Genomic DNA, 27,641 nt, shown 5'->3' with positions numbered 1-27,641 from the left:
TGGCTCCCTCTGGGCTGTCTGGTGCCACCGCAGGTACCCTTGTACAATAGTATAGGGGTGCGTAAGTTACGGGAAGATTATTTTTGTGCAGGAAGAGATACCTTTCTGCACAAAAAACAATCATTAGAGACATCATGCATAGAGAGAGGAAATAGGAAGAAAACATATTTTTCTCCTCATTACGCCATCATACTGATTTGATGCAATCCCAGGTATGCAAACTTGTGTAAATCTGGAATTGTTTCAAATCCATTGGTGGATGCACAGGAAAGTCCATACTCCACCCATGAAATGCCTCCCAGCTCAAAATGTAACGTAACTCACAGCAGGTAGCTGCGATGCATTAGATTTCTTTACAAAGTCACACTAAGCAGTGCAAATCTCCCCTTGTGTGGCTTTGTAAATCTGAATTGAGGAATTGTGCTGCCTTGTGCACCATGTGTGATGCAAGGACAACACAAACCCTTAACCAATATGGCCCTTAGTTTCTGAAATTAAAGTAAAAAATGAGGCTGCTGTCTTAGTTCCCTTTAACCCCTTGCGTGCTCATGACGGAACCACCCCGTCATGAGCCACGGGCGGCGTGTGCTCATGACGGCGTGGTTCCGTCATAACTGCGGCCATTGCGGCCGCTCCGCCCACGCGGCACTGATTCCCCGCCTGTGCGGGCGAACAATGCAAGCGGGCGGAGTCGTGACAGAACCACGCCGTCATGAGCACAGCTCGCCCGTGACTCATGACGGCGTGGTTCCGTCATGAGCATGGCGGTGCCGCGCTCACCCCGCACCCCCGCAGCGCCGCGCCGGAATTCGCGCCGCAGCGAAGGGGTTAAAGTGCATGCCTGCTAGGGCACACGTATTTAGGTTTCTCTCCCCACAGAAACCTACAAACAAGGATTCCTCTGCATTTGTAAAGTACTGAATTAGAGCCTTTGTAATGCTGCTACATTGATGAAGCTGCGCTACCGAGTGCATTTGTCTTTAAAAATGCTAATCGAGGAAGTGTAAACAGCTAAAGTTAAAGGCAGTCCTGAAGCTGCAGGAGAGGAGCCCCAGAGCCTTCCCTGCAGCCCAAAGTTCTATTTGCGGAATACCCCGGGAACTGCGACAGCTTCCAGCCCTTACCATACTTTAGAAATCCAGGCACACATTGGCCATTCAGGCATCAGCCATCAGTAACATCCAAGTGGCTAAAACGTTATAGCTAAATGAAGGCAATCAGTGTCGGCCATTCTTTGTTTCAACACTCACAAGCTGACAAGGCTGTATATTTTCTCTGCTGAAACTCCTCTTGCTTGAAAGGGCGGCATGGGCAGAAACTGTGCGGCAGGTGCAGAGGCGCCAGGGCCCAGGTCTGCAGGGTCCCCTCTGGTGGCTCCTAAGTGAAATTGTGGCTCAAAACTCCTCTGATTTTCATTGTTGCAGATTTTTATAGTTTCAAACAGGATCAGTAAATGTAATCCTCACAGTCCTACCACTTAGGTAATTCTCTTTCCAGGGTCTTTTATCCAAAGTAAGAGATAGGTTACATATGGCATTTCCATTACTCAGGGCCACTGAACACCGTCTGTACAGAGGGATCCCCTCTTCTGTACCACCTCAACACACAAATACAGAAATAAGCAACAGAAAGGGGGCCAGTCAGCCTTTGCTAAAGGCCTTCCACTGTGTGACAAAAGGAGGCTCCATATTTCTAGTAACATATGATCTATTTAAGCTTGAAAACTATTTTTCCATGTCAAAATCTGCAGACTTTTTGTACCAAATGTTGGATTACGAGGCAAATGCAGAAATTCCACAAGTACACAGAAACTGCTGCAAACGCAGATAGCATGAGTCTAGTGGCCCTGCTTTCAGCCTGCAAATGCTTAGAAAAACTGCAAGTACCAGAATCCTCTGTAGCGGTCTTTTTGTCATTTTTCAATGAAGTTGACAACTGTGAGAGAGAGTCAACAGATGTTTTTAATCACATAAGTAATTTTATAACAATATACACGCTGGTTATCAGCTTTTGCACGCTGCTAGTTATGGTGTGAAGCCAAATGAAAAGACTGCAGACCTGATTTGTTCACTGAGAAGCGTTTTGTCAGATGCCATAAGTCTGATCCGTTTATTATAAAATGTTATGACAAAGGCAGTAGGCCTGGCTTGATTATGTGTTAAAATCACTACGGGCCCGATTCACAGAACTAACTTAAGACAAAATCCTAAACTTACTACCATTTTGGTATTCACAGAAGGCACTTACTCATTTTGGTATTCACAGAAGAGACTTACTCACTTCGGTATTCACAGAAGTTAGGAGTCCTAACTTTAGGACTCCTAAATGGCTTCTGTGAATACCGAAAGTCTTAAATTTTGGATTTTTCTCAGTTTAGGAGTCCTAAAGTTAGGACTCCTAACTTTACTACTACTAAACTGAGAAAAATCCTAATTTTAAGGCTTTCGGTAAGTGTCTTCTGTGAATACCGAAGTGAGTAAGTGCCTTATGTGAATACCAAAATGGTAGTAAGTTTAGGATTTTGTCTTAAGTTAGTTCTGTGAATCGGGCCCAGGGTCTCTAATGGGGCATGGTTATAACACTGCTCTAAAGCCTCTAGGCAATCCTTTACTTACGTAGATTTTCCCAGATTACAGTAGTAGGCAAGGGATTTGGTGTTGGTGACTGACTTGACCAAATTGTGGAGACAGGTGATCCTTGATAGGTTTTCATATAGGTTTTATTGTAGACAACTGTAATTTTGGATATATGTGCAATTTTTTGATGGTTACCTTGTAGGAAAGCTTATGCCTAACACAGTTGGCTTGCCTCTACTGCAGTGAAGAATCCAAAGACAAAAACTTAGTCCATTGGAAAAAGATATTTCATATGCCATAGATCTGTTCTATCTCTTATGAAACATCCTGATACAGGCAAGTGACTTTATTTATTTATTATGAAGCACATGTTAAAGATAATAGGCCTGTAAGGGTGAATTGTTATTCCGCCCTGTTAAAGCTTGCAGGTGTATTTTGTTATATGCAATCCCACAGATTTGTTTTTAGGCAAGACGTTTTGTGCTTATTGCCCCCTTGACAAACCTTAGGGGTATGCGATTTGCACTTTAATAAGTCTTATTAGAATCTCTTCTTACGGTCCAACAGGCTTAGTTGTATGCCGGGATAGTGTAAGAAAAAACATATATACCACTGCTGTATATACCCATGGTATATATACCACTTCAGACATTAAGTTTCTTGATATGTGAGTGATATTTGTCTAATCGCATGTGCAGAGCCACCGGACAGTGCATGTACTTCAGTGGTCAGGCTGGTGGACCAGTCCTTTAGATTTCCCTTTTCATTTCATTTAATTTCTTTTCCTCTTTTTATTTTTATGATTAAAGCATAGTGCACCTCCAAAGACAGTAGTGTAGCGCAAAATGTACCGTCACTCTGTTTAAACCACCTGACCACCATGGAAGGATATTGTACATATGGTTTAGTCGTTTAGTCGTTTAGTCGGCCAACATGTTGGTTCTAGATGTTGCAGTCAGATGGAACTACAACATATACAGTATATAAAGTACCATTTCAAGATGGCCACCTGCTGCTTTGTTTAATTGTGTAATAGCAAGCATATATTTGCCAGTTTTTGGCAACAGCATCTTTTCTTTTGTCTACTTTTATGCTTTTTTTGTATCTTGCATATGTTCCTGAGTTTTTGCATGCATTTTATTGTGGTTGTGTAAATTAGTGAATGTGAGAGTGAGTCAGTGATGAATGGAAGCATGAGTGCATGGATGACTAACCATGTATGTATGATGACTTATTCTGTGCCTGAACCCATCAATGACTAAGGAGGCACTTTCATTTATAAATCAGACCTATTGACATTGCCAAAGCTCGCTATCAACCTTCAAGTGGCAACTAGTAAAGTTTCCCAGTTGGACATCTGATCACTTCGCTGAACACACAAGCTAGAAAGGTATGCATAAAAACATACTGTTGCCACATACAAGAAACACAAATAAGAAGGTGCATTAACTGCAGGCAGTGGTCAAAGAGGGCTCCACATTATTGTATAGACACTGTATGAGGTTTAGTGATGTCCTTGAATTTTGGTGCTTTTGCCTAGTGAAGATCTCTACCTTTGGATTTAGTTACTTTTTAGCTCTGATGCTTCCAGTGGGACAAGGCAGCAGTCTGAAGCTCAAGAGGGCTGCATGAATCTGGTACCTTCTCTTCGAGATCCCGCTGAATTGGATTTGTTCCTATGGAAAGGTTCAGAGAAGCAGCAACCTGCATCTTTGGCCCAGTGGCTACGCACCTTCATCGGATCAGATTGGCAGATTTGTTCCAGTCTTCCATAGGTTTTTGGAGCTAAAAAGTGTCTACATTTCAGGTTTCAAGAATTATTAGAAGGAGTACAATTTGACAAAAGTCTAGGGTGCAGGACCTTAGGGACAGCACTTGGGGGTCAAGACTCACTCAAGCACAGTCCATCAACAGGACGCAGGGCATGTCTAGTTGGCACTGGTCAACTGGACAGTTGCAGAAATCCAAGACAGTAAAGCCTTATCTCCTTGTGTAGAGCCTTTGAGCCCATTCAAGATTAGTGGCCAGGGAAATGAGCAACCCCCCTCTATGGTCACTCTAAGCCACTGTGATTGGAGCCTGCTGGGCTGCTGAAACAATGATGGCCCTGCCCAGGTGTATAATAATATTTGCCTGTTCATTAGTAGACCTCTTTGGAGATAAGTAAGTTCCTGAGCACAACCCGATGGTCCTCCAGATGGTCATTTCCCTTGCCCAAGACCTTTATCTCAGCTCTGGGAGCAAGCTCACAGTTCATCAAGGGAGCTGTTGAGCTGCTGTTTGACAGTGGGGCTCATGCAAATGGGGCTCTCAGAGGCTTTAGGCATGGAAAACATAACTTTCAAAAAGTACCTTTTCGAAAATATTTATTACAAGTCTGACTTCATTAGTGTATTGGCGTGTAATCAATATTAAAAATAGACAAAACATTATATTTGTAGCTGCTTTCTAGATGAGATAACATTACTATATTTAATAGTGTACCTCAGTGCTTTCCAATGGAGAAGCCAACCCTACTACAGTTAAAATAGCTTTTAGGGCCTTTTCACTGTAGGGACATGTTTAACATTAAACTTTTAAATGCCATGCATCTTACTTTATGGGCAGTAGGGGGGACTAATTCATTTTTAAATGGCAGGCTTTGGCATGCCAAATAGGGCTATTTTGACAGGGCAAACAAACATGTTTACATTGTCACTGCAGAGAGTGGCAATATTGGTGCTTCAGCCCACTGATGACATTTACCCTACAGGCCTTGGGTACACTTTGTATTGTATACTCAGGATTTACAGATAAATTAGGTATGCCAATTCAAGGTGTGCCAACTTTATCATGTTGAAAGGGGAGCATAGATACTTTACCACTAGTTAGCAGGTTTTAACTGAGTTGCTACAGCCAATAAAACAGTTAAGGCAAAAATCTGGGAGTACACTGTATAGAAACGACCTTTTCCAACACTCTCCTTCTCTCATCTGTCTCTCTTTCCCCTGCCAATATCTCTCTGTCTCTTGTTCCCTACACCTCCACTATGCATGCTGTAATTACCCTCCAGAAGCAGGAGAAAGTGACATATTCACAGAGGTAGCCATGGGCCTTCAGAAACCAACCTTCAATGGTTCCAGCCCACCAGCCCCCCCCCCAGGAAATTGCCCTGTCCAGTTCTGCCTCATCATAGATAGACACCTGAATAATGTAAATGTGTTTGCCTCACTGATGTAACTTTCTTAATACTCGTCGCAATTTTGATGTTCAAGGTTTTCACCTTGCTGAATCTCTAATTATGTCTCTTCCATCTCCTTGCTTCCCCCAGCTTGTAGTCGTGTCAGTCAGTCAGTCAGTCAGTCAGTCAGTCAGTCAGTCAGTCAGTCAAATTATCTTTATTCGATTAATAAAAATCATAAAAGATCGAGCAAAAAGATACATAACAAGAATACATCAGATCATTACACTGCATACAATTATCAAAAAAGAAAAATTTAAGGATTTAATACATTTAAAACATACATAAATATTTTTTTTTTTTTTTTTTTTTTTTTTAAAAAGGAAAGAAAAGGGTACATTATAAAAGAAGAGGAAATTCATTTTTCACCAATAGAGTGCCTATGCCTTAATTGGAGCTTCTTCAACCTTGCTCCTGCGACTAAAAAACTGGCAACAGCAAAGGCTACATTTATATTAGGAAGAAGTTGCAAAAACAACAGGGCTGGTTTTACCTGAATAAAACTCTGAGTACGTAAAATAGGGAGCAAGTACCTTTTTCTGATCTCAGTATAATGGCCGCAGAACATAATAAAGTGCATCGTATCCTGGACTGAGAAACAATCACAGTCACAGGGTTCAGCGTCATCAGGTCTAGCCCAAGTTCCAAAGTTACCCAGGATAAAGTGAATTAAATTGAAGCGAAATCTTGTTAAGAGAAAGCGATGGTAGGGATTTGTTACCCACAAAAGATATGGTTCCATTCCAGGAACAGAAGTGAGCAAAACATATTTCCCTACCAAAGGTTTTTTTAACTCTTGTGCTTCTCTTTCCAGAGCATATAGATTTAACAGGGTGTTTTTAATTAATTTTAAATCTTCATGAATTATTTTATCTGGAAATGAGAAGAGCTCCAATCGGCCTGCTAAGGACAGCTGTGATTTCACGTAACTTAGCCATGGTATTTTAAGTGCTCTATCCAGGGCTAAACAATCTTTTAAAATGGTGTGATTTAAAGTAAGCTCTAGGTTAAGCCAAGTTTTTAGCCACCCAATCACTGGAGCTAATTTCAGAGTGTCAGATATATAGCCCAGTCCTACCTCTTTATGCAATACGAATGTCGGGGTCGATTGGGAAACAGAAAGAAGAGATCTTAAGAATTTATTTTCTACGATCTGTATTTTAGTGGGGTTAATATAACCCCAGATAGTAGAGCCATACTGGGCAACTGACAAGCACTTTGCTTTATATACTTTAATTATGCTTTCCATAGGACGAGCGCCCAGTCTTTTGGCGAAGCCCATCAGCCCTGCGATCGTTCTAGCGACAGCATTAGTTTTAACCTGAAGCTGAGGGCCCCAAGAGCCCTTTTCGTCAAAAGTCACACCAAGATATGGGAAAGAAGGAACTCTCTTTACCTCCTTTCCTGCACAGTAAAATGTCATCATCTTTTTTTTCCTACCCGCTTGTCCTGAGATCATTACATGTGATTTATCTGTATTAATTTTCATGTCCAAAGATACCATAAAAGCTCCAAAAGATAAAAGGAGTTTTTTTAGTGCAACTCCAGAGCGTGCAAGAAGAACAGCGTCATCCGCATATAGTAGGACAGGTATCTTTGTCTCCCCTGCTCGTGGAATGTCACTGTGTGATGCTTGCATTACTGTCTCAAGGTCATTAATGTATAAGGTAAATAAAAGGGGGGCGAGTATACACCCTTGTCTAACCCCCCTCTCAGACTTAAAGAGACAGGTGCATCTTCCTTCCCTAGTGACTCTTACAGAAGTCATAAGATCCTTATGTAACTCAGCTAAGTAATCGACCAGGGGTGGGTCAAGGCCCATGGACAGCAGGATCCCCCACAGCTTCGACCTGTTGACCAGGTCAAAGGCTGAGGAGAGATCCATGAAGGCCATGTACAGTGAACCACCCCTAGCGACCACATATTTGTTTATAATAAGCTCCAGGTTTAAGCATTGATCTAAAGTTCCTCTTTTGGCTCTAAAGCCATATTGTGCATTGGATAAAATACCCTTACTTTCTAAAATCGTTGACAGTCTGCCTAACAGGACTCTCCCCAAAATTTTGACGCTTGAGTCAATGAGAGAGATAGGCCTGTAACAGGCCGGATCTGTCCGCTGTCCCTTTTTGAAAATTGGTACAATGATCGAAGTTAACCAACTAGAGGGGAAAATAAATTCCCTAGTGGCGTTAAAGATGTTGGTTAGAATTTTTGAGCTAAATTGAGGGGCGGTCTTAAAGAAGTCTGCTGGGACCCCGTCTGGCCCCGGTGCCTTTTTACAAAGAGTGTCTTTTAGGGCAAGTATAACCTCTTCCTGAGTAAAAGGGGGAATGCGAGTCAAAGGTTTTACTAATGTTGGTTCAGAAACTATTGTGGTTTGAGTTTGACTATAGATGTTACTAAAATGTGACACCCAATGTTCATCTGGAATAATACAGTCAGCTCTCTGATTATCTAATCCCACAAAATATGGGTGGTTTATAACTGCCCAGAATTTTACACTATCTTTCTGTGTTTCGGGCAGTAACAACTCTTCCCATGCCTCATTTTTAATCTCGGATTTCCTCATTCTAATAGCAAAATTATATTGTTTCCTCAGTGAAGCTATCAGTATTTTATTTCTAGGCTTACCCTTTAACGCCTTTAAAAGAACTGAATGGGCCCTAGAGCAGTTTGAATCAAACCATCTAGGGCCAGGTGATTTTTTTAACTTTACCTTTATGGTCAAGTCTAGATTGACTTGGTGACATATGACACCAAAGGCGTCAACCACTTTGACACTCGAGTTTTCATTATCAAGACATATAGCTATTTCATCAGAGACTTTTGCCAATGTGTCCTGCAAAAAGGACATTGGGGTGACTTGGTCCCATTTTAACCTGCGATTTTGATCTTTAAGCTCAAGACCTAAGGCACAAAATTTATCATTCTTTCTGAATTCCAGGACTCCAAATGCTAAAACCTCTAAAATCACAGGATTGTGATCGCTAAAAACAGAGGCTTCTACCCCATATGAAAATATTTTAGATAAAAGACTTAAAGAAACAAAAATATAATCTATGATTGTACCAGAGTCATGACCCACGTATGTTGGTAGCCTCATATCATTTGAGCAGGTGCAAAATTCATAAAGGTTGAGGGTAGCCAGGAATGATTCCAGAAACTCTCCGCTTAAAGTGTGTTCAAAATGCGGAGATAAAGGGTAAAAAGGAAGTATCTCAGTTTCCCTCAAACAACCTGCCAAACATGGGTGGATATTAAAATCCCCCATTAGGATTACCTCAAAATCACAGCAACTATTCTCAATATGAGTGGCTAAGAAATCCTGTAAGGCTGACAAATGCTCATTAGAAAAATGACTAGTCAAAGAATTATAAAAATTTACAAGTAAAATAGGGTTACAGTTTGATAAAGTCAATTCAACCATTAAGCAATTTTTGGAATTAGACTGGATGTAACTGCATTTGCCTTTAACGTCAAGAGAAATATATACGGCTAGCCCGCCCCTAGCTCTACCAGCTCTACTAGGGACGGCGGGTACGAAAAAATGAGAGTAGCCATCTAGTGGCAAACACTCTAACAAGTCCCAAGTTTCTTGAAAAGCAAGAATGTCATAACTCCTGATTTTTTCCAACCAAATTTTGTCTTTAAATTTGGATCTTAGGCCAGCAATACGACGCAGTGATGTGAAGGAATTGCATTTTGTGATGGTTTCATAATTATTTTTATTTTTGTTTGTATTTTCATTCCCACAATCTAATAATTTATTCTGGATTGCCTACATGTAAAATGTTTCGTCTATTGTTGTACTGTTTCAAAGACTCCCCTCCGGGTAAATCTTTCTTCTATCTTTACTCCCCTCTTCCATCATGGCGGCGCGTTTTCACGTTCTAGTGCCCCACACACTCACGCTGCATGTATACCGGCACGCTTCCCTGGCCCTCCTCGTCACTCGTTTATCGTCAACTGAGGACGCCACTTGATCTCGGTAAGCGCTCTGATTCTTTGCCCCTTACGGGCTCATCCACCATTGATCATTTCACTTACCTGCACTTTCCCCCTTCCAGTGCATACTCACGGATCACTCATCGTTGTATTTTGATTGAAATCGCCCGTTAACTCTGGATGCCTGGTACCTTCGTTCGGATCCTGGATCAGAGCAAGTTAATCGCATTGCCCGTTTCTGAACTTTAACAGGTACCTCTCCCTGGTCGCCCTTACCGCCCCGGCGCCACTCGTTCACTTGCTCTCTGCCTCACGTACCTTCCTTCCTTCCCCAGCTATCGTTGCAGTTACCTCCGCACCTACGAGCAGCCTACCAGACCCTTATTGCACCACAAGACGCGAGTGGTTTTATTCCGCCATTTGACCACGTCTGCATTCCGATTTACTCTCTACGGTAAGCGGGCCAATTGGCTGCTCCACACCCCGTTACTAAGACCGGTAGTCACTACTCAATGCTTACTTCATTGTGGTTACACACTTTGCGGCTCGTATCCCGCCACCCATCGGCTTCACATACCATTCGTAGCACTCTTCTTCCGGCGCTAATCTAATGCTTGCCTCCCTCTTGAATTTGATATCATCTTGTTACTTCACCAGCTCACCGGTTAGCTTCCTAAAGATAAAAAACTCAAAATATGCATGCTGTCACAAGTGGCATGTGCACTGAGCACAATCACGGCTGGAATTTCCGCGCTGCCTCATCCAAGTTCTAATTTTCCTTTTTTTCCCCTCCTTACACTCCCATTTCCCCTCTCATTCTCCTACAGGCAATTTCTTTCAATACCAGGCTTGTACATTTTTCCGTCCTGATGATGATCCTTGTATCTCTGTAATAGGTTCGAAACGTTGTCGACCCCAATCTAAACAGCGTGCACATTAACCAATTACGTAAAAAAGTGCATTGTCTGTATGGAAAAAGCTTAAACACTGGATTTTGTAATTAAGCTCCTTTGCCTTGCCTGCAATGTCTGTTTGTTTTGTATATGTCTTTCTCTCCCAACGGATACAGGACTGTGTCCCACATATGTTTTGCTGTTGATTATTGATTGTGTTTCATTGAAGAATTAAACTGGATGTCCGGCTGGACATTATTAATATAGTTTCGATTCTGTACTATATTCCCTTTACTCCTTAAACTATTTTGAGGACCACTGTTTGTTTGAAATTAAAAATATCATCATAGATAGAAACACATCCTTGTTGCCACTCACACACAGCTTTAACCCCCTCATATAGATTACCTTTATTTCATTAAAAGGACGAAATTGGCACTGATACTGCTATCACTGATGCTAACTCCCTCTTGGAAGCCATTGAAAAAACTATAGTTGATTTTAGAACACACACAGTGAATTTGAAAACCTCTAAGGTTACTAGAGATATAAAAAAATTCAATACTGAATTGATTTATCCATATTTAAAGGAAGATTTCGTTAAAAACAATAACCCAAGTACTTTGAATTTACAATAACGGGGAAGATCCCGTAGAAAATTCATCACTTTCTCTGATTCCTCTTCTGATTCAGACCAGGGGTCAGGATCATATTTTCAACCTTACCCACCGTATCCATCCTACTACCAATACCCTAGAACCCTTCCTTTTTTAGGCAGAGGAAACAGGGGGAGGGGATTCAGAGGAGAATGGAGACCCCCAATGCCAGCCTCAGAACAAGGAATTTTCAGGACACGACGAAAAACATACAGGCGATAGGACATGAGCCGAATAGAGATAGGGACACTAACAATGAGCTAATTCCTATTTACAACCTATCGAGGCATTCATTGACAGATGTAGAAAGGCAGGTGTTACGTAAGGGGTTATCTTTTGTTCCACTTACTGTGCAGGACCTGGTGAACACCAAATCAAAGGTCCTCCAGTTCTTACGTAAAATAAGACTGAAAACTTTTTTAACAGACCATGATGATGCTAATGAAAAAAACACTAGTGGATTGCGAAACAAATCCTCATTCTGCCCGGAAAGTGCTTCTATGCCTGATGAAATTTGTTTCTTTGAAGATCAAATATTGAGAGAAATTGATGACCTCAATACTAAAAGAATTTCCTCTAAACCCAACTTTTCTAAAGAAGAACAAATTGCTTTGAAAGAATTGACTGATAATCCCCTTACAGTCTTTAAACCGGCTGATAAGGGGGGTGGCATTGTTTTGTGGGACAGCAATGAATACGACAAAGTGATATTGAACCAACTAAACAACTTAGAACACTACCGTCCGATCACTGATAACCCCACCTCACGCTTGAAAGCACAGATTTTATATCTTACTACACAGGCTTATGATGAAGGTTATATCTGTAAAAAAGAATATGAGTTTCTTAACACCACTACACAGAAAATCCCTAACATTTATGTATTATCCAAGGTTCATAAAGATGCTGAGCAACCTCCAGGATGGCCGATTATTTCGGAATGTGGTTCATTGCTGGAACCTTTGGCAAAACATATAGATGTTTTTTTAAAGCCATTTGTACCTCAGACTAAGGCTTACATTAGAGACACCATGGATTTTATTGCGAAGATTGAGAATTCAATATTTGTTGGTGACCAGCAGTTGCTGGTCACCTTCGATGTTGAAAGTCTCTACACTAATATTCCGCAAGAAGAGGCGCTTGTAGTTCTCAAAATGGTGCTAGACAAAAGACCAAGACCACATGCTGTACCTACAGATTTCATTTAATCTTTGGCGAGGATTTGTCTTAAAAACAATTTTTTCGCATTTACAGGTTAAAGGCGTGGCCATGGGGTGTTGTTTTGCCCCAGAAATTGCGCATTTAGTGATGGAATCCTCTGAGACACAATATATATTCCAGGACACCACCCCTTTTAAAGCAAATATCACCCGAGGGGTCCGATTTATTGACGATATCTTCATGATATGGACCGATAATCAAGAATCACTACAGCATTTCCATGGCTGGTTGAATTCTCGCTCCCAAGATCTTAATTTTTCTATTACCTATAGTGATTAGAAAATTAATTTTTGGGATGTTTGGATACTCAATAATACCGGCATTTTAGAAGTAAGTCTTACACCAAATCGACCGACCGCAACACTTTGTTGCACTTTTCAAGTGGTCACCCGAAAAATCTTAAAGAAAATGTACCTTACGGGCAATTTTTAAGAATTCACCGCAACTGTACCAACAAAACAGATTATTTTGAAAATGCGGAAACCCTACAAAATAAATTATGCAATAGAGGTTACCCCAGGAAACTGGTGAGGACAGCTTTCAAACGAGCATGGTTTACACCTCGTGAAAATGTATTGACATCCAGGGAGAAACAGGAATCTAATCAGATGATGTGTGCTTACTTACAGCCCCAAGGCCAAAAAGATCAAACAAATTATCCTACGGAATTGGAGGCTGATAAACCATTTGAACATTCCCAAACCTTTATTTGCATTTCGTAAAGGTAAAAATCTCCGCCAACATTTAGTGAGAGCAGCACGTACGAACCAACTTAAGGGAGACTTGAGAAATATGTTGGGCCTTCTGCCCGTGGTAGGACATTTTAAGTGCAATGGTTGTGCAGTTTGTCCATATACCAGTAATTCAAAATTTGTGATGTGGAATGGTAAAAAACACATTCAGAATAACTTTTCAAATTGTAACACGAAAAATGTTGTGTACTCCTTGACATGTCCATGTGGGAAAGTATACATTGGACAGACCACACAAGCAGTTAAAATGAGAGTAATGCAACATCAATCAAGAATACTTTGTGGGACTCAGGGAGCGACATTGGTTCAACACTTTATGCAGTGAAATCATAAAGAGATTGAGATCAGGCGGTCAGTCTCGTTATTTGTGAATTCGATAAATAAAACAAACTTACAAACAACTCTGAATAAGTTGGAAGCTCGCATGATTGAGAAATATCTTACTGCAAATGTTGGGCTTAATGATCATGTGGAGATCTGGGCACTGATTTAAATGCATGCTGTTGTATTTCGTTATTTACGAGTGACAAATCCATATAAATACCAATGTGACAGAGAATTTCTTGTGAATAGGTATATATGTATATACTGTATAGGCTTTGGATACACACCCCACTAGTTTCGTTGTCTGAAATTGTGAATTTATTTATATTTGTTTTTCTTTCATTTATATTTATTGGTATACTGATTATGTGGTTGTTTTTAATATGTACTTTACACATTATAAAGTAAAAAACTTCTTTGTTTATTATGTATGGATTATTGTAAAAATATGTGTATAACAAGACAAGAATGTAAGCTTGTCTCTGTGCTGGCTACCACTTTGCAGTGCGTCACTTAGGTGTACATGGATGTTGGTTTTCAATTGAGAGGGGAACTGGTGATTTCATGCTTGAAGATGGCGTCTAGGGCTCTAGGCAGTAGTGAGGCCCTTACACACTCTTGTAGCGGTCCTTTTTTCATTTTACTTGGATGATGTTGGAGAGTGAGTCCTTCTTCAGTTTTTTCGAATAATGGGACCAGACGCGTAGTCCGTCGATTGTGTTCGTTACTATGTCACAATCACATGACAGGTCGAGTCGCGTTTTTAACACAAACGCGCCGGATTGAGAACGCTTAGTGCCGATCGAATAGCAGGAGGTCAGGAAGACGGAAGGTCAGAAGCGGATTAAGGTACTTTACGAGTGGACCAGGTATTGACTTGTGGCTGTGGGATATACTAGGGAGACACACAAGTGTTACAGTTATATCCTCCTTCTCTCCCCAGGCTTTATTAAAAAAAGAAAGGGAGTGGTGTAGAAAGCCCCTAGTGGTTCGTATATCTGGAAACATTTTTGGACCAAGTTCGAACAATAAATATTGAAGGTAAGCCAGGGTCGAACTTTCGTGTTTTTCTGCTTTCACTTTTTGAGGTAAGACTTGGATAAGACTTGGTTTTCGCTAATGTTTACTAAAAACTTGTGTGTTACAGTGACATTATTGGACTTTATACATCGCAGTCCTGACCGCTAGGCGACTGGATTTATATTCATGATGTGAGTGTTATCCTCCAGGCGAGTAGGTGTACACTACGATAGTTTAGCAGGAATCACAAGATGAAATGGTGTGGTGGTCTCTTTTTTGTTATCTTTCCTACACCTATGCTTTTCACGTATGGCTTCCGTGCACCTGATTCTGGTACAGGTTACTATGTACATATGACTCGGATGGCCTTGTTCGACCACACGGTGTTGGAGGTCACTTTTTGATTCACATATATACTTTCTCTGCATTTTTTTATTTAGGCTTTGGTTTCTCCGGTGACACGCGTGCTGGTGGTGGTTGACACAGAGATTAAGATAGTATTTACATATGGATAGGTAGTACATATTTATTTGTATTTATATAGGTTTGTTTCCTCACCCTTGTCCTGAGGAGGCCAAGAAGTACATGGCGGCCGAAACGCGTCCGCGTCGACATGTTTTGACAAAGAGGAGTCTGATGAGAATTGATTTATCTTTTGACTATTAAATGCACAGTTTTGCGATTAAGGTTTGAGATTAATACGAACTGAGTTTGCATATAAGACGACCTCTAAGTGTATCACCTTTATGTTATAGGCGAACACTACTTTTTTCAACAAGTGGGTAGAAGGAACCTTTGAATTTAATGTGTTTAGTAGACATTTGTTTTGTATATATAGATGTGTGTTTAAAAAAAGAATTTCAAAAATTATTTCAAAAGTTAGTTGAATCAAATTTACGTTAATTAAAATTACGTAATTATGTGTCCTTGGTTTGTGATTTTTTGTTGATAAAAAAGAAATATGAATCAATAGCAGAACTATGTACTTTCATTAGGGTAATACACAGTTCCCGGTGATAACACAGAGAGAGATAGATATATTTGTTCCTCCTGGCCATTTTTTCTCTTTATCCTCATCATAGATAGAAACACATCCTTATTGCCACTCGCACACAGCTTTAACCCCCTCATATAGTTTTCCTTTATTTAATTAAATAGTCACTCCAAAAGCACTTTTCAAATCAAATGAAGTGGCTTTAGAGAGAAAATAGAAATAGCGAACCTGTTTGATGAAAGCATGGTACATCATTGTAGTCAAATCCAGTTCCAGTCTGAAAGTCTCCAAGGGTGTGGAACGTCATAGACCAAGTTAAGACTTCCATAATTGTGATTATTAGTCACTCTGTCTCCTAAATATGTCTAGGATTTTAACAGTTTAAAGGCAGCTCTTCTATAATTCTTTTTGGGGAGCTGTTAGACCTCGGGCTCCTATGATGATTATCTTATTTTTATTTTCATTGACTGCTGGTTTATGTGAACTAGAATATTTTCCCAACACCAGCAACCTGATACAACACCAGTACAACTTATTCTTCGGTGAAGTAGATGAGGTTTTTAAAGATCATGCTACATCTTATTGCTTCAGTATTACAAGAAGTGTCAATCGCATGTTATCAGAAGAAAAGGCCATTCATGCAGAAGACTCTAACTGCGTTAGATTGGTCACTTGGCTTTGGCCGGAGGTTGGGAACTCACGGGGATTCCTCTCAATTTCCAAGTCATTTTGTAGTGTTTCTTCAGCAAACGCTTTGCTGAACAAGGAATGGATGGATGCCTTGAACACATCTCTAAATGTCTCTCCAATGAACAAGTATATGATTGGGGTGCAGCCAGCATTGATGCAGCACAGCACTATGGTGAAGAACATAACCAGAAGGACCAGTAACTGGCTGGCAGACTCTTGGTAGACAATCAAGCCACTATAGATGTGGTAAGGTAACCAGCACACAAAGAAAGAGGTGACTGCCGTAGCAATCACCTTGAATGGTTTGTTGGTCTTGTTGTGGTTCCCAGCCTTGAGCGTCACAGCTAATTTCAAATAGCATGATATCATTATTGAGAACGGCAACAGGAAACTGATCACAAGCCGGAGGATGAACATTGACAAATGGACTCTTCTCCTTAGGTCTTGTATCTCAGGAGTAATCCAATCATCAGAAAGGGCATAATCATTGAAGCAGGTTATTTTATTGTTGCCAGCTACAAAGGTTTTTGGGAACACCAAGTAGGGTAAACTGAATGCTAAGGCCAGTATCCAAACAGAAAAGCAAACTATTGAAGCTCTTTTGGTTGTCCTGTGAGATTTGGTCCACAGCGGATCCACCACCAGCAGACACCGGTCAACACTGATGACTGTGAGCAGGAACACAGATGCAAACATGCTGAAAGATACCACAAAGTTGACTAACTTGCAGAGAGTTGTTCCAAAGATCCATTGACAATCCATCAGCAAAAAGATGGCATAAAATGGAATGACCAAAGTGAAAAGCAGGTGAGCCGAGATGAGGTGCTGGAACCAAATGATACTGGCCGTCGGCTTCATCTTCCAACCCAATATCCACAGATAGAAGCTGTTTCCCAGAATCCCAATGGTGAATGTGATAAAGAGGAAGATGGCTAACAGAATGGAGAGGACGACTAGGCATGCAGAAGCGGAGGGCACGTTGCTGTCCGGCCATGTTACAGATTCAAGAAGAGTGACCAGAGTGGAGCCACCAGAAATGTCAATATCAACAGTTGTGGAGTTCATGTAACCCAACAGGGTGGAGTCCTCTGATGTGACAACAACAATGGCTGTTGAGTTCAGGGTTTCCGAAAGTGTGGCCCAGGACGATTCTTCTGATGTGGCTTGAGTACTATAGGCGTAGTTAAGAGATTCCAGGAGAGGGGCCAGTGTGGAATCTTTTGATGTGACCATATTGACAGGTGTGAAGTGGACAGATTCCTCCACAGTTGCCAGGGAGGAGACTTCTGATGCAATACTCTCAACAGGTGTCAAGGTCTCAGATTCCGGGAGAGTGGCCGAGGTGGATTCTTCAAAAACTGTAACATCACTATAAGTGGAGGCTTCGGACAGAGAGGAACGTGTCATCAGTCTGTCGTCCATAGTTCTGTTGGGAAGAAATGTGCAAGAGACTGCAGTGAGACCAAATAACTTCCATATAGATTATTTCTAAACAGGAAAATTAAACCGTTTTGTCAATAGGCTTTTCATTGTATTGTACGTGGTTTAAGCCTTTTGTAAAGTTTAGCCCCAAACTCAAAAACATATTTTGTGTACAAATGAGACAATTCATAACTCAACAGCACATAGTTATCTCACACCTTAAGTATAGTGAATATTTTTAGACTCACAGGCAAAGAAAAATAACTAAACTGTCTGACCTCTAAACTGATGTATCTGCTGAAGTTTGAGCTTACAAGGTCAGTTGAGTTCTCATCATACTAAATTGGACAATGCAAACAGTTACCAAAAAATTAAACAAACGAATAAACAGGTAACTGAATGCACAAAATATCAACGTGGTTCTGGACAGAAAAAGTTTTACTAAAATAAATTACATACAAAATATCAACTTGATTTAGAGAACGGAAACATACATTTTGCAGTGTAATCGGTGGACCATGTTCCATGCTCACACCGCCATATCTGCCAGGGCTAGGCAGATGACAAGCCATACTCAGGGCTGGGTGGAAGACAGGTGTCCTGCCAAGAGGAACTTCTGCAGCTCCACCGTGAGGTTGGCCAATGTAAGAGAATCTGCATTGACATGATGCTGAGCAGTCACCTCATCTGGGGAGGCCGATCCACCAATGTGGCTGGACGTGTTGCCTTCCTGAAAGAATGTGATGTAAACGGTGGAGGACAGCCACTCACCGGTAACTAACTATACCTTCACTTACATGATAGGAGATATCTCCAAGCACGTTGATCCGAGAGCATTCACAAGGAATCCGTACTTTGGTGGTCTTTTTCCAGTAAAACACACAAGATGATTGACGGAATGTTGCACATTGGCAAAACATTCACCCCCAGTCACAGATCTGGGTTTAATCCATCGTTATTTTGCTCACCATGCCACCCCAGTTCAGACATCGCCATATGCAAATCAGTCTTGACCCTGTGCCTCATGGGAACAGTCCAGCCCGAACTGCCAAGCCATGTCTTCCCTGGACCGGAATCAAGCATCCTAGGACCGGTGCACACGTTTTCTGGCTGAAATTCCACCCACAGAGGCGGACACTGGAGGATTTTCCACCATCGAGTTTCTGCATCAAAGTGGCTCCTTCCATGGCAGCTAGAGGTTCAAGGAGAAACCTACTGTTCCTTCAGCAGCATCGGATGGGAGAGGTCTCTTTTGTACTCATGTGTACATATAGTGATGTTGAGTGCTTGATGAGATATTTATTGATGCTCTCGTGGCCTGTCTTTTTGTAGTGGGGGCAGCACTTTATATACATACATTGCTAAATTAGCATAACCGCGTTAGATGTTAGAAAGCCATCTTGCCACTTTTGATGCTTTTGCACACGACACTGCAGTTACATGTTATTATTTGAAAACCGCTTGCTCGCCTTTTCTTCACATGAGAACTGTCTGTTGTTCACATCCCTAGCCGTGAGCTGCGACCTTGGTCTGAACATTGTGTAAAGAAACAGTCTGGGTCGCTAGACAATGCATGTTGTTGAGTTCAGGTTGATTGGCCCACTATTTAGCCATAACACGCACGCAGCTGCAAATACCTGAAGGTCGAGTGCTTTTAATATTGCAGGCTGCATGCATCACACACACATTCTGAAGAAGAGCATTCCCAGGACCAGAGCACACCTGATCCTGCGATGTGATTCCACTAAGCTGATCTTTACGGTATGGGGTTCCCCATTCAAGCCTAGAGACCTTTTATTAGTCTAATAATAATAATATTAGTTTACTAGCGAAAGGAAGGTGGCTGTAATCCACTGTCATTTGTAATATGATTTCTCCTTTCATTTTCTATGGTATTGCAACAATGCTGATGGTTTTGCTTATGTTAGCCAAAGTACTGCATCTTAGGACACGAGGTTTATAAAATAAACTCTCCAAACTTTACCGTGTCTTTGTTTACTCTTGTTGTGGACTGATATGAGAATAATTACGAACAGATATTTCTGATTCCCACCATTCCTGAGAATACTCTAAGTCGCTTGTTCTGGGTTGTCTATTCATTGGGACCTCCGTGATTATACGGAGAACGAATGAGACACTGATGCTGGTCGGATAAGGGGTTCTGGGTTCTGAGGTGAGTTTTTGGTACACCACAATTCACTGAGTTCCTGGTTTCCTGCGCATAGTTCTGTGCATGAGCAGAATCCCTGCAACATTATAGTGTGTCTCACTGCAGACACACAGAGCAGTATGATGAACCACATTTAAAGGGGCCTGCAGGGTACCGCGAGAAGCAAAGGCCCCATCCACATTGAGAAGTAACAATGCTGCTTACAGCACGCTTCTCAGACATGAGCTGTGCTGGAAACAGAAAATAAAAGAACTGCAAACCCCAGAAATAGGGCGGTGGGCTTTAGCAGAAAGCGGCTGGATTTAGAAGTGTCACCTCGTAAAGGGAGTCAGTCACGGCCGACTTTGGTTTGTCAGTACATATGCATTCTTTTCCCAAACTCTGCCCTCAAATAAATTGATAACAAGGAGAATTAGTGCAGGCTATTCTGTCTTCTGGTCACAAACCTCACAATTGAAAATAGCGTAGGAGGTTAATGCACTTGCAGCAGAGATCTGTATGCTACCGGCTGGTCACAAGCTTAATGGTCATAACATAGCTGAGATGGTTATTTTGACTCCAGAGGAGCAGTTCCATGTACACTTTTGGTCACAAGTTTGTATTTTAGCAACATGTTTAGGTTAATGCATTTGTTATATAACCTGCAGGTCAGAAGTTCCAATCCTGGTAAAAATACGTTGGGATTAATGCACCTGCTGCAAATAGAGGTATATGAATGTATGATGTTACAACGCAAACTATTACAACACATACCTTTACAACGTGGCTTTTCAAACGCAACTTCCATTACAACGCATGCCATTACAATGCAAGCCATTACAACGCATGTTCCATTACAACGAAAATGACTATTCTAACACCGCCTGGTGTGTACCTCAGGGAAGGTGCTGGTCAGTGATGGATATGCGTTGTAATGGCATGCGTTGTAATGAAACTTTCGTTGTATTGACCGGGTTGAAAAGGCATTGCGTTGTAATGCCTGCTTTGTAAAGGATGTTTCTGAATGTATATAACCTTCAGGGCACGTGCTTGAATTATTTCAGGTTTTGAATCGAATTTACGTTCTTCTGAAAATTGATAAACTGGGTACCAGTGATTTAGGTAATAATTAATTCCTATTGTAAAGTGCTAAATCAAATTTAATTTAGATTGTTCGCTATATAAATGTTGTCATTAGCGTGATTACATATATAGATGTACAGAGATTACGGACGTATGGAGTTTACAAAGAAGCGCACAGTTTACAGTCACACAGAGCTTCAGAAAGTAATTCTCTTTCCTATCTCTTGGATTACTTGTGAAGTAATCCCCTTTCCTATCTCTTGGATTACTTGTGAAGTAATCCCCTTTCCTATATCTGGGATTACTTGTGAAGTACTCCCCTTTCCTATCTCTGGGATTAGTTGTGAAGTAATCCCCTTTCCTATCTCTTGGATTACTTGTGAAGTAATCCCCTTTCCTATATCTGGGATTACTTGTGAAGTAATCCCCTTTCCTATCTCTGGGATTAGTTGTGAAGTAATCCCCTTTCCTATCTCTTGGATTACTTGTGAAGTAATCCCCTTTCCTATCTCTTGGATTACTTGTGAAATAATCCCCTTTCCTATCTCTGGGATTACTTATGAAGTGTATGTTTGCTTCCTCCTGGTGGACTGCTGAGTCCGGAGGGAGGTCTGGGTCTGTTCAGATGGGCTTCTTTGGACCATCAATGTCCTCACCCAGCCATGGAAGTGGGGCATTTGGTGGCTGGGTCCACTGGTGAGGGCAAAAAGAGCCTCAATTGCCCCAGTCTGACCTCTGGTTTCTGCCCATCCTTGCTCAGCAGCACTTACCACCCTGGGTTTCAATATAAGGTCTCCGGTAATCCTGAGTTACAGTAGTCCCCGTCCGGCTCGGGATTACAAAACCCACAGTAACTCCATGTGTCATGAATATTTGACCAGGAGATTCCCACTGGTGAATGCGGATTATCCAGGGGATTTGGGACTAGACCTGAGAATTCCCCTTGTAGCTCGTCCTGTCTAAGGGGACCCTCGCGTTCCTACACCTAGTACCTAGTAGCCCTGCCCTCCCGGGTAAGGGATTCCCCCAAGACCCGTAACTACGAGATGGAGGGGCCGGTTACTGGGCCCAGAGCCCGGGCCCAGCATAAGAACAGCACTAAACCGAAACCCCGTTCCGAGGGTCTATTCATCGTTGGTAGTTCAGTGGGTTCATGTTTCACTGTAGAGCTTCAGGTATCACTTTATGCCACAGAATTCCAGGCCTGGTCACGCTGCTCAGTGAGTTAGGGTGCTACCTGGAGACATCTGAATGTGACCGCTACTGCAGAGATTCGTATCCCGGCAGGGCTCACTCAAGGTTTCATTCTCTTGAGGTCGATAAAACGAGTTCCATTGAGCTGGACAGCATTTGGTACCGCACATATTTCAGTTTGTACTGTGATCTATATAAATATTCATTATCATTGTAATTATACATTTACACCCTGCGTGCATGTGTAGATTACGCCGAGGAGACGTACTTTCCTTGCCTCCCCTGAGGACAGGGCGCAGCCTACTGGAGCCATTTGAATGGGTTTAGTAGTTGTATCACGCCACGTGCTTTACTGCTGGTGAATAACCCGTTCAGATGCTTGCGGAAGGCGATCTCTTCCACGACGCTGCATCTCTCAGCCACCACGGCGCAGGACACCGCCGACAGCGCGTCAGCCTACTCCCAATGACTGCTTAAGTGTACCCCAATGGGTCTGGGGGTTCGCACACCTGCTCTTACTAAATATCCTTCATTTCACCCATAGCGGACTTCTGACGTGAGATATTATTGATTTCATTTTAAGTCTGGAGCTTAGGAGAGAACTGGAGACATTTTTATGTCGACTATATAACGTCTGCTTTTAAAGGTCGAAGCTCTTGTGTCTCGACTGAGGGATCGTGGCGGCACCTACCCCTGACTCACAGCTTCCCAGTCCCGACCTGCAAACCTGCGGTTCTTGGGGGGCCGCGATTCCTCTGGTGTTTCTCACCCCAAAATCGTATTTCCCTGGCCAGTCCTCAGCTGCGGGCCCCGAAGTGTGACAGCCCGTAGGACCCTACTTTGGGTGTTATCCCAACCCCAGTGGCGCTCATCCGCTTCAGACAGCTCTGCTCGCCCTCCCTACACTTGGAGAGTCAAGTGTGAGACTGGAGTAGTGTCATTGACCAGCTGTAGTGCTGCAGCTTGTGGTACTGGGAAACAGCAGGGAATAATACCTCTACCCTCTAGAGACACCGCCCGGGAACCAGTCACTGTCCCTTCTGTGTTTTTTGACCAGCTTGAGTTCCTGGTGATGTGCACGTTTTGTCGCCTGCTTGCCCCTGCGTCACTCGCCTCACGATGGTCGGCCTTACCTGGGGCTCTGGAGCTGGCTTTGATACCAGCTCTGGACGGGCAGCCGTGCCTGGCTGAAGTCCTGCGCGGGTGGACAGCCAGGTCTTCGCTCCTTGTCCTGGTCTGAACGTCACTGCCCGAGGATGCCAGGACGACAGGTTCTGTTCCACGCCTCCCCACGCACCGCACCGTGCAGAAAAGGGAAGTGACGCGCCGGAAAGGTAGCCACTGATTGAGCCATTTTCCAAGGCCGTGGGAGGCCGAGCCGTTGTGTCTCAATGTTTTGATGCAAGTCTGTGCTAATCTCAACCCCACAATTAAGGTATTTCGGTGCTGGGGAGGGGAGATGGTGGGCAGGGAATCCACCCCTTTCTGGTAGGACGGAGGATGAGGTCATTATGCAATATGGTGGTTGTGGCAGTTTGTTATGTAAACAGACAGACACTGACCACTTTCAGGCTACAAGTCCTCTTTCTTGCAAGTGTTTCCACAAACGTGGTGGGTTTTTATTTGGAGTACACAATTTAAGCACTTTTAAAGCCAATAGGTCTAGCAATAAAATCCAGTGAGTCTTCATTGATTGCTGAATCTCTGTGAGGAGTGGTGTGGAGTGAGAGGGAACAGTAACAAATCAATCAATGTTTGGAGCTAGGGATGCATGAGTGCCATGGTGAGCGGCAAAGTGCATACAAGAGGAGTGACCGAGGTGGGAGTGCTCACAATATCAAAACATCAACCTGCGACAACACGGCGTCCACAGCATTGACTACCACTATAGCACCAAAGTGAGCATAGGTGACGTTAAGAGTTGCAAATCTGTACTGCCCCGATATATATCTACCTGGAAGAGTCAATGTGGTGTTCACAATCTTCTTGTAGGTCTATATTGTAACATACAAACTTAACAGAGGGCCTGATTGGTGGGAAACCCGCTGTCCCTCCACGGCGGAGTATAGAAGTACTCTGCCAAGCTGATGGTATCCCACCCACTGTATTTAGATGTGGACTTGCTAAACCCCCATCTACATCAACAGACTGTTTCCCGTCGCGTAAGCGGCACACCTCCGTCGACGAGGCAGACTCCTCTATGGCTAACAGTACTCCTGACACTGCCAAAACCACTTGTACTTTATAACTATATACCCAGGTTCTGATGGATACAGGGCTACCCCATTATACTTAATGGCTAACAGTACTCCATCGCTGTCAAGTCGGCAGGCTTGTACCAAGCCTATTTAGATGACCCTGTTGTGCTGGTGTTGTGCTAGTGGCTGTTTGCCGACGCAGTGAGGCCCTGGTGGAATGGAGACTGTTAAGTACCTCTTATTAATGTATCAATACACCTATGTACTGTGATTGCTTCTAAAATATATGTAGGTAATATGTTAGGCCCCTTTTTTGTACAAATTGCATAGCACACAAACAACACACACACACTATTGAATGCACACCCACAAGCACCACAACATCTTTTTTCTGTAAGTGTCAATACAGGTGTGTTCATTTTACCTTGAGAAGTTGTAAAGTGAACACTAATGCATTCCAGATAAGAAAAAATTACTTATAAGAGCAGGGGCGGCTCCTCCGCGAAGGCAGAGAAGTGTCAACTCACTGCCTTTCAGCACAGCAAAAAAATAAAAATAAAATGCTAATAATGCAATGTCAGTATCATTTTGTATTTATGTCCTGGGGCAGTTTTTTGGGGGGGTAGTCTGCATGGGGGAGGAGTGGTGGCACCCTCCTAAGTGCACATGAATGTTTGGTCGGCCCTCTTGGGACGGCCAAACATTCATGTGCACTTTTCGCCTGTTCTCCACCCAGGCTGCATTACAGCCTGGGTGTAGAACATGCCCGGGCTCCCATTCCCCATCTGAGCACAGAACCATCTTGCTCAGACCAATCACAACACTCCATTGCAGCCTTGTGATTGACTTAGGGGAGCCTATCCTGCTTTCAGTTTGAACAAAAGCCAGGAAGAGGATGGAGAGGACTTAGAGAGGCGGCAGCCGGCCAGCTGACAGAGAGGTTAGGCAGAGAGGTAAGTGAACTTTTTAAATTTATTTTTCCTCCCTCCCCTTTCTCCCCCTCCCTGCCCCACTACTGCTTTGCGGGAGAGCCTGCAACTGTGTTAAAAGCAGTGTAAAAATACACAATGTCAAAGCAATTGTCAATACACGATTCATAGTAAGACAAATGTAAAAGAAGGTTTTCTTAAATCTTGACAACAACAGAGTTGATTAGCGTCATGGTCAAATAATAGCAGCAAAAGAAGGATCTGGACAATGGGGTTCAAGACGGAAATGGAAGTGGGAAACAGAAAAAAAAGTTATGTTTCTACCTCATTTCCTTTGATTCCTCCAACTCAAAGTAGGAGGTATCCCCACCAGAGTTTCCTCAATGGAAAGGCACTTCGTGATTTGGCTGGTGTTAATCTTGGTTGGACTCCCGTTGACGCAGGAGAAAAAATCTGGCAAAGTCAGCGGGACTCTGACGATCTTTCCTCCATGGACCCGCCAACATCTAAATAGAGTGGGCATACCGCCAAATATAAAGGTGGTAAAACCATTGAAAAAGCGATGGTGGGACCAGATCCGCCAAGATCTAAATCAGGCCCTAAGTGCCTAATGTCCTCAATGAATAAAGAGGCGCTATAAGTTACAGTCCAGACATATGTACTTTGCCAGAGCTTGTTTGTATTCATACTGATGTATTTATGTGGTAACAGCATAAGAAGGTAGGAATCAGAAAATTTGTATCTGTTTGACAACTTTGCAGTTTGAAAGAGAATACCTCAAAGCTGAGTTAAGAGACATACATCAACATATACGGCTGCGCTCTACCAATTATTTAACTAATAACGAGAGCCAACAGGGAGACTAAAACAGGCAAGGGAAAAGACGGAACACCTCTCAAGAGGATGTTTTGCTGCTAACCACATACATCACTTTTTCCACCACAAGACGTAAGTGTAAAGCATTCCAGCATTTACGAAATTCATTTTGCTTTAATTATTTCGAAGTACACGCAGGTCTCCATGAACGAAATCAGCCCCCACCGCAGTGAAATCAGCCCCCTGCTCGGCAGAATTCCAAAACGCCCGGTAGTCAGTCCGGCCCTGTTAAAGGGTCAGGGAGAAAGGGTCACTATCCCTTTGTTTCACATTTAAAAAAAATTCAGCCCTGGGGGATTGGGATCCCTGGCGATTAGGTAAACTCAGGGAGTGGGGCTTTGCTACTTCGCTCACCTTTTTAACAAATTAGGCATCAGGAGATGTCGTCCCTGAGGAAACCATTGGCTCAGGGAGATGGGCTGCGCACCCCCATCCACTTTATTAATATATGCAGCCCCAAGAGATAAGGTACTTATGACAGTCTGCCATATGGTGGCACTGTTTGCCTAATTTAGAGCTCATGTGGGCCTTTGGGCAACTCTTAACTGAGTAACAGACACTTAATGTTACACAGCTCATTGGTGCTTGTTTAATTGGCTTCAGAATGATGAAAGGCTGAGTTGTCCATGAGGTCAAACACAGACTGTTTTAGTAGGTGGATTAGTCAGGTAAATCACTACACCAGAGTCGTCCATATTTTAGAGGCATACATCAAATTCTGTGACAGCTGATTGAAGCTCATAATACCACGGCTGGAAATTAGCAACTGAAACAATAGAAAGCCACAGGTTTTCCTGAGCAAGTCGTAAACACCTTGAGTAAAAGCCACACTCCTGATGCTAAACACTTGCTTGAGTTTCACAATTTAATTAAATAAGGTAATGCTCAATAATAGAGGGAGACAGATATCTGGATTTTAACTGACACTTCCATTCTGCTCATCTACCTTCTTCTGCAAAATCACACGATGCTTTTGAAGAATAGAACCAGAGGCAGTGGAGTGGAGTGGCGATCAGCCACCATGAAGCAATAACATGCTCAGAAATCTGATATTGAAGCTCAAATGTATGGGAGCCTCCAAGTCCTGTATGAAAGCCTATCTCTGAATTACTTGTTACAGTCAAATTGAGATGTCTCCAGTCACCAATAATAGTAAAATGATATGTGTGCCTTTTCTTATTACAGTTCAATTGAGATGTCTCTAGTCACTTATCATAATTAAGTGATATAACTGCTCTGTAGGACTTTAGGAAATATGCGTTTTCTGCATTTTCACCTTGGATTTATTGCCTTTTGCTAGACACAATATTTTCTGCTCGCTGTGGAGCTCTGTGAATTTTACCCTTGCTAACCAGCGATAAACTTTTTTTGCTTCTCCTTTCAACATGGTAAAACTGAGATAATCCTAACTGGCATATTTTACTTATATAGTACAAAGTGTATCTTTTATATTTTTATATTTTTGTATATTTTACTTATATAGTACAAAGTGTACCTGG

General features: G+C 42.4%; 1 protein-coding gene across 2 annotated transcripts in view; it reads right to left on the bottom strand.

Moving 5' to 3' along the window:
• Nucleotides 1–13,197: 13,197 nt before the first annotated feature.
• Nucleotides 13,198–27,641, bottom strand: part of LOC146808966 (putative G protein-coupled receptor 33) — a 49,585-nt gene continuing 35,141 nt past the window's right edge. Inside the window, exons 1-2 of one of the 2 annotated variants that reach the window (XM_085615765.1) lie at nt 23,273–23,402; nt 13,198–17,717 (exon numbers count right to left, since the gene is read on the bottom strand). In XM_085615765.1, coding sequence (XP_085471891.1) covers nt 16,238–17,713 — 1,476 coding nt within the window. In that variant the 5' untranslated portion in view covers nt 17,714–17,717; nt 23,273–23,402 and the 3' untranslated portion in view covers nt 13,198–16,237. Of the gene's footprint in view, nt 17,718–23,272; nt 23,403–27,641 lie in introns of those variants that run through there. The other variant, XM_085615766.1, reaches the window with a different exon arrangement.

Source organism: Triturus cristatus, chromosome 7, assembly GCF_964204655.1.
Source record: "Triturus cristatus chromosome 7, aTriCri1.1, whole genome shotgun sequence".
NCBI classification, from domain to species: domain Eukaryota; kingdom Metazoa; phylum Chordata; class Amphibia; order Caudata; family Salamandridae; genus Triturus; species Triturus cristatus.
The sequence above is the reverse complement of the archived record's forward strand: the minus strand, read 5'-3'. Positions and strand labels throughout refer to the sequence as shown.